This window comes from Vombatus ursinus, unplaced genomic scaffold (assembly GCF_900497805.2).
Source record: "Vombatus ursinus unplaced genomic scaffold, bare-nosed wombat genome assembly UNPS02000580.1, whole genome shotgun sequence".
NCBI lineage: Eukaryota > Metazoa > Chordata > Mammalia > Diprotodontia > Vombatidae > Vombatus > Vombatus ursinus.
Window position 1 is genome coordinate 2,835,381 of NW_020940358.1, and position 8,321 is coordinate 2,843,701.

The 8,321-nt window shown below is 45.6% G+C and overlaps 1 protein-coding gene across 1 annotated transcript in view; it reads left to right on the forward strand.

The window, feature by feature from the left end:
- CACNA1B (calcium voltage-gated channel subunit alpha1 B) overlaps positions 1-8,321 on the forward strand; it is a 247,343-nt gene that overhangs the window by 155,210 nt on the left and 83,812 nt on the right. Inside the window, exons 22-23 of the mRNA XM_027849985.1 lie at positions 664-723; positions 1,818-1,924. Coding sequence (XP_027705786.1) covers positions 664-723; positions 1,818-1,924 — 167 coding nt within the window. The remainder of the gene's footprint in view (positions 1-663; positions 724-1,817; positions 1,925-8,321) is intronic.

The following is an 8,321-nucleotide window of genomic DNA, read 5'->3' on the forward strand; positions in this document are numbered from 1 at the left end:
GTGGTTGTTCCCAGGTAAAGAGCCCACTCATATTTTGGGAGGGGTTCTCAGCTGGGCTCTCCCCAACCCACTTTTCCAGATTTTGTTTTAGGAAGCTCGACTTCCAAACACGAAACTTCAGAGGCCACGGAGCTGAGAAAAGCAACCACAGCAGATGCTTCCACGGAGCTTTAGAGAGTGGTATCTCACTCAGATAGAAATGAGGGCCACCGAAGATCCCCGTGGGCCATGTATTGCTGTTTAAAACTGCATACTACCATTATCTCTGTTTTGTAGTGTTTTTATTTGGCTATTTCCCAATTATATTTTAATCTGGTTTGTGCTGTACTCTGGAGTGTCATGGGCCACGTATTTGATACCTCTGCTCTAGAGATACAAAGTGCTTTCTATGCGTGTGTCTCATCTGATCCCTTTGAAGCAGAAGTATTGGGATGTTTTAATCCCATTTTTGTGGATAAGGAAACTGAGGCTCAGAGAGGTTAAGGGAATTACCCAAATTTATCCATAGAGTTAGGACTAGAATTCAAGTCTTCTCATTCCAAATCTAGGGCTCTTTCCAATATAACAGTTGTTTCTCAAAATAATGGAATGGGTGCTGTGGAAATCACCCTCCATGCTGTGTGCTCAACCTCTGAAAAGGAATCTTCCCTTGTTGTATCTTAGGTTCTCAAGTACATGGATTACATTTTTACTGGGGTCTTCACCTTCGAGATGGTAATCAAGGTAAGATCCAAAATCCAGCACCACCACTTGGGGTCACACAGCTGCTTACCAGGGTCTGAACATGACAGGCCACGCATGGGTTTTAGTCTTGAGATCTTTTGCTTATAGGAGACAAGGACAAATATATGTGAATTTCCTTAGTGAATAGAGACTGGGCCTCTGAGGATTGGCAGTGTGTACTAGATGAGCTCTGAGACCTCTTCAACCCTGGGACTAGAGAGTATCACTCACCCTGTGTGTCCCAGTATGCCCAACATAGCCTTGTGGTGGGGAGGAGATGGGGGGCTGTGTGTGTGTGTGCACAGTATAGCTACTGTGTGTCTATGTCTGTTGGGGGCCCCTGGTTTGTGTGTATATGCATCTATGTAGGTATCCAGGGCAGCCCCCCAGGGGAGGAGTCTTCCTCCCTGAGCAGTTCCAAGGTTTTCAGTCTCCCTCCTACCCCCTGGTGGGAGAGAGAGTCCAACAGGACAGAAGTAGAAAGATATAGGGGGCTCCAGAGGCCCTGGGATATGGGGAGTCCTCTAGTCTAGGCCACATAGGGTATTCACTTATGAAAAGAATACTTATTGACCTATGTCATTTTTACTATGAGGTCCTGTGGAGTGAGAGCTCTTATTATGGGGAGATCAGACCTGAACTGGGCTAGACTGGGTTGGTAGCTAGATAAGGCAGGAGCTGTGTGAGTGTGTGTGTGTGTGTGTGTGTGTGTGTGTGTGTGTGTGTGTGACTGGGGGAGGAAAGTAGTTCCATGCATGAATGAATGAAAAAAACATTGAGTGCTTACTGTGTGCTGGGGATACAAGTACAAAAGCAAAGAAAGTCGCTGTCCTCAAGGATCTTACCTTCTAAAAGGGAGAGACAACATGTAGGGTAGAGATAGCCAAAGAGGGATATCTTTGTTTGGAAAATTATAGGGGTGGTGGGTGAAACCATAGGAAAATAGACAGTGGTACCTGTTCTGGGCTGTATGGCAGCTTTTCCGAGCCCAGGCAGAGTTTCTGTGTGGGGCTGGCCCAGTGGGTCTGTAAGGACAGGCAGGGCTCCCCTCCCCTGCCTCACACTAATGCTAACGGCCTTTGTTTCTCTTGGAGATGATTGACCTGGGTTTGCTGCTTCATCCTGGCTCTTATTTCCGTGACCTGTGGAACATTCTGGACTTCATTGTGGTCAGTGGGGCCCTGGTGGCTTTTGCCTTCTCGTAAGTCACTTTTCTCCCCTGTCCCCAGTTCCCCAGAGTGAAGGGCAAAGTGAGCAGGATGGGGAAGCCAGGGACTGGCCCCTGAGCTGTCTGTGAAGTGAAAGGACAGTGAAGACATGAAGGATTAAGGGTTAGATCTAAACATGGCTGACAGACTGAATTTCCAGTATGAGCCTTCCCTGCCTAGGGAGGGGACCCTACGGCTGTATCTGAGAACAAAGTGGCCATTTGCCTCTGGGGTAATAGATCCCCACTTTGGAAAGCGTGCTTGGTGCTGGGAGAGGGGAGGAAACTGAGGTAGACAGAAGTGATTCACCCAGGGTCACACAGCAAAGAAGTGTCTGAGGCTGAATTTGAACTCAGGTCTTCCTAACTCCAGACCAGTACTCTCTATCCACTGTGCCACCTAGCTGCCTTCATTTTATAGAAGAGGAAACTGAGGTTAGCTGGAGAGGTTAAATAACTTGTTCATTGTCACACAGGCGGTAAATGATAACATGAAATTTGAACCTAGGTCCTCTGGCTCCAAAGCCAGTGTGCTCCCTCAACCAATCTCTCGCAATCTAGGTGGAGAGACAATGTGAGGCACATGAAACGGCCTGAGACAGAAGAAGGCAGCAGGCTCCACCTGAGCCCCCATACCTGCTTTTACCCAAAGTCAGATGCTGTTCTGTCTGCTCAGGATAGTGCCTGACCATTCTCCATGAGCTGATTTGTCTTTCTGATATGAGTCTCCTTAATGCTTTGGCCCCTACGTGCTCTTGTCTTTGAGGGCCCACTTTCCTGCCCTAGAAGACAAGCCTCTTCCTTGGGTAGGTGGGAGGCCACTCATTTTTTGTCCAGGAAAGGATTCTAATATATGTGTTACACCCTGGAGACTAATTTTCTTAGTGTCCCACTTTGCATATGGCACTCTCCTCCTAGTATGCCCTCAGTGGCTCCCTGCTGCTTCCCAAAAGATGTCTAAACTCTTTGGCCTGAAGTTCAAGCCCTCCACACACTGACCTTGGCTGACCCTACATGCCGGCCAGAGTGGATGTGTCATTGGCTTTTCTACCTCGCTGTTTTCGCTCATGTATTCCAGGCCTAGAATTCTCCTTCTCCTTCTTGTAATCCTATCCAGCCTGGTGTAGTGGATTGAGGTCTGGACTTGACTTTAGGAGGACCTAGTTTCAAATCCTGCCTTAGATACTTACTAGCTACGTAACCCTGGGCAAGTCACTTAATTTCTCTCTGCCTCGGTTCCCTCACCTGTAAAATAAGGGAGTTGGCCTTGCCTGACCTCTCTGGTCCCTTCCAGCTCTACTCTTTTGATCCAATATTCCATGGGTCAAGACATAACTCACATGCTACCTCCTCCATGAAGCCTTCCCAGATCCCACCCATCTGGAAATGATTTTTTCCTCCTCTGTGCTCCCAGAGCACTTCATACCTCTCTTATGGCTGTGTTTATATCCTACCTTTTATTGCTGTTCTATGAATGAGTCCATATCTTGTTTCTTCTGCTAGACTGTAAGCTTCCTGAGGACAGGGCAGGGTGATGTCCTGTATCTCTGGCAGCTTTGCAGGACAGGGCCTTGAACACAGTAGGAATTTTGTGAATATTTATTGAATTGAATGGAATTTAATCAAATGATCATTCCAATTCTAGTGCTTATTTATGTAGTCAGTGGTCAGATCCCAACAAGGAATTCGATTCAGTTTAATTAAACAAATAATTATGAAGTGCCTACTATGTCCAGGGCATTTTGTTCTGTGCTAGGGGTACAAAGATGGCAAATAACACAGTCCTTAGCCTCAAAGTTTACAGTCTGCTAGGGGGGATAGAGTACCAAATAAATATGATACAAAGCAGAATGAGATAGGGACAAAGGAGAAAGTCAGACCAATGAATGTAGAAAAATGTGTCTCTATGATGTGTGTGTGTGTGTGTGTGTGTGTGTGTGTGTGTGTGAAAGAGAAAGAGAGAGAGAGTACTTTCAACTGGGGGCTCCTGGGCCTTGATGAAAGGAAGACATGGAAGGAAATGAAGAGAAAGATTTCAACTTGGGGAAGATGAGGAGGGAGAGCATATTTTGGTTACACACAGATGCAAGAAAAATGTAGCAAATAGCTATTGGCTGGAATGTAGATACTATGATGGGGATTACTGTGAAATGAGACTTGAAAGGTAGGTTGAAGATAGATTGTGGAGTTCCTTGAACACTAGGGTCTTTCTCTTACTTTATGGGCAATAGGGAGCCAGAGAACGTTTTGGGGACAGGGAAGTGACATGGCCAAACTGTTCATTGGGAAGATTGTTCTGGCAAGATGTGTTGCCAGATGGATTGGAGAGGGGAGTGACTGGAAACAGGGAAACCAAATAAAAGGCTATTATATTATAATCCTAGCTAGAGAAGATGAGGGCCTGAACTCAGTGATGGCTATTCAAGGGGAAAGGAGAAAATGGTTATGGTCGGCAGAATGGAAATAGAATTGATAGAACTTAACAACCCATTGGCTTTGGGGGTGGTGGGAGAAAAGGAAATAGTTAAAGATGGCTCTATCTTTAACTCAGTGACTGGGAAAATGTTGGTGCCATCCATAACAGTGAAGGTAGAGGGAGAGTTAAGATTTAGGAGATTTGAAGATTTGAAGAGATATTCTGTCTAATCCAAACTCCTCATTTTACAGATGAGGATACTGAGGCCCAGGGAGGTTAGGTGATTTGCCCAAGACCACACAGCTAATAAACATCTGAGGCAGGATTTGAACCAAGGTCCTCTGACTTTAGTTTTGGCCGTGTTGAATTTGAGACACCAGCTGACGTCTAGCAGTCAGTTGGAGATGCAGGGCATATTGGTAACATGTGCTGGATGTTCATAGGAGCAGAGGGACACTCCCATGAGCCATATTGGGAGCTCTTTTGAGCTTTCTTGAGGCAAGGGCTCTGAGTCCCATTTTTTCCTCCCCTTTGCTTTTCTGAGCCTGTCTAAGCCCACATCCTTCTGGGAATGAGCCTTCCTCTGCCTCTGCCCCCTGCAGTTTGTTATGTACAGCAAGATGGAGTCGTGGTCCCCTTCCCATCCCATGATGGCTGGGTCTAAAGCTAGTCAAGGATAACACAACAACAAAAACCCGGTAAAAGCCTTTATTGTTCAGAATCACGCACGAAGCAAATTTAGTTGTGACCAATTCAGCTATAGGTCATTGGCTGGGACTTGTTTGGTTTGGAGAAATTTCCATTCTCCTCTTACTGCCGGTGATTAAATTAGCTCCTCTACAACATCTGTATACAATGTCAGCCTTTCCTGATACTTCAAACTGTGTATATGTGTGTGTGTTCCCCCGTCCCACCTTGTGTCCTTGTGTGTATGTGTGTGTGTGTGTGTGTGTGTGTGTGTATGTGTGTGTCCCCATATCTATCTCTGTGTGTATTCCCTGGGTGGACACTCTCATGTGTCTCCCCCAATGCCCGTGTACTCAGATGAAGCCCTATTGTGGTTGTTTAGTCCTTTTCAGTTGTGTCCAATTCTTTGTGACCCCATGTGGAATTTTCTTGGTAGAGATACTGAGGTCGTTTGCCATTTCCTTCTCCATCTCATTTTACAGATGAGAAACTGAAACAAACAGGGTCAAGTGACTTGCTCAGGGTCACACAGCTAATAAGTAAGTGTCCGAGGCCAGATTTGAACTCAGGAAGGTGACATCTTCCTGACTCCAGGCCCTGTGCTCTTTGCACTATGGTGCCACCTAGCTGCCACTAGATGAAGCCCCCAGTTCAGTTTAATTCAGCAAGCATCTATTAAGCACCTGCTAGGAGACAGATACTATGCTACGAACTGGGCACACCAAGGAAAAAATGGAACAGTCTTTGGCCTCGATGGGTTTATATTATATATTCTAAATATAAAATACAGAGGACAAAAACTAGAATTGTGATGTTATTGATATGAGGAACTCTTGGATGAGAAAACTCTCTCTACCAATGTGGGTTGGCACTTTCTCTATAATGTATTGGCATAGCAAGTTACCTACATCACTGAGAAGTAACTAGGGTCATACAGCCAGTATATGTCAGAGGACGAGACTTAAACCCAGGTTTTTTTGGCTCCATGGCCTGCGTTGTATCCATTCTACCATACTGCCTATGTAAAAAAAAAAAAAAAAAGCCAAAGTAATTTTAGATGGTGGGGGGAGGACGGAAGGGAACATGACAGAAGAAATCAGGAAAAGCCTTGTGTGGGGGTTGGCATTTGAGCTGAGCCTTGAAGGGAGCTGGGGATTCCAAAAGGCAGAGAAGTGAGGAGGTAAAACATTCCAGGGGTGGGAGACAGCTCGTGCAAAAGCCTAGAGGTGGGAAATGCAAGTCACATATAGGGATGATCCAGGAGGCCAATCTGACTGGCAAATAGAATGTGTAGGGGTATAATGTGAAATCGGTCTGGAAAGCTAGGTCAGGGCTGACTGTTCTTCCTTTGAAGCTAACATTGGAAAGCCCTTTTGGGGTATTAGCCTGCAAAATTACTTTGTACCATCTGGGACAGCCAAAGAAAAGCATGAAAGCAAAGCTTTCTCTGAGGCCTTCTGTAGGGACAGGTTTCTGGTTGCCTACTTAGACCACTGTCTCTGCTTTTCAGCAAACAAAGCAAAGGCAATCTGCAGCAAGACACTCTTCACCGCTTTCCTAATTTCTTAAGAGCTCGGGAAGTAGCAGTGTTCTGACCAGAGCTCCAGAGGCTGGCAAGTGACCACTGTGGGACATCAGTATATTTCATTCAAATTTGTGAACATGTAGATTTGTCTCCACTGTGGCACAATCCCATGGAGTCATTGGAAAAGTCCCCCAGGACAGTTACTTGGGGCAGCCTAGCAGAGTGGTCCAACTTTAGAAAATGGATTCGTAATAATATTTGGAGCATCCCAAATATATATATTTAGAAATTATGAACACATGTTACTACGCTAATAATTATGTGCATTTTAAAACATAAAAGTAGGAATTAAAAGGTGGATGAGATAAAAATGAAATCTTATTTTATCTTAGAGTCAATAGGAGCTAGCAGAGTTTTTGAATAGGAGAGTGATGTGGTCAGACTGAACTTCGGGAAAATCCCTTTGGCAGCTTGGTGGAGGATGGATTGGAGGGAGAAGAGACTTGAGGCAGGATGACAGATCAGTCAGGAGGTTATAGCAATAGTCCCAGACAGAGATGATGAGAGTCTGAACCAGTGGCAACTGTGTAAGTGGAGAGAACAGGGCAGATTTGAGAGAAGCTGTGGGTGTAGAAATGCAAGATGTGGCCATTGATTGACTATGTAACGTGAGGGGGAGTTAGGAGTTGATGATGACAACAAGATTGCAAACCTCGGTGGCTGGAATGATGATGATACCTTTGACATAAATAGGAAAATTTGAAAGCGGGGAATATAATGCAATAAGATCTGTAAAGCTGACCCATGCCTGCTCATTCTGTCTAATTCACTTTGTCCCATCAAAAAAACTGACAAAGTGGTGGTCATTACGGGGGAAAGGAGGGAGGGTCTTCTTCATTGGCCACTGCCCTGGAATATAGAGTTTGCTTGCTGAGGGGTGCCTGGCACAGTCACAAGTTGATCTGAGGCGCAGGATATGGGGACCCTGGGCACCTGAGGGGGGAAGAATTTTGCCTGCACAACTGCTGGTGAAGGTGCTCATGGTTGCAAGGGGAGGTGGAGTGTAGGAGTGTTGGGTGACAATGGATGAAGGGGGTGGTGTGGTCATCTTGGAGCCCCAGCTACTGCAGGGAGCATGGGATGTGACACATACTCTCACCTTCTAATTGCTTGGTCAGCACTCTTTAGGGGTCAAAGCCCTCACTTTAGAGACCTGACATAGATCTCAGAGCCCAGTCAATCACTTTTTTGCTTGTTATTTTGGTGGTATTTAGACACAGCCAAAGCATCTGCAAAACTGTGTGTGTTGGGGCAGCTAGATGGTGCAGTGGATAGAGCTCCGGCCTTGGAGTCAGAAGGACCTGAGTTCAAATCCAGCCTCAGACACTTGCCACTAGCTGTGTGATCCTGGGCACGTCACTTAACCCCAGTTGCCTCACCAAAAAGCAAAAAACAAACTAACAAACCAACAACAACAACAAAAAAAACTGTGTATGTGTGTGTGTGTGTATGTAAAGAAAGAGGTTTCCCTAATTCCCAATTTCCCTAAACCAAGGCTGGGTATTTCTACCTCTGATAGATTTCTGTCTCCTTTGCTCCTGTCAGAGATGTTGAGATGAAGTACTGCTGAGTGTACTGTCTGTCTGATGTTTCCTTTTGAGATTTTGTGAATTCTGTAAAAATGTGTGTGTGTGTGTGTGTGAGAGAGAGAGAGAGAAAGAGAGAGAGAGAGAGAGAGAGAGAGAGAGAGAGAGAGAGAGAGA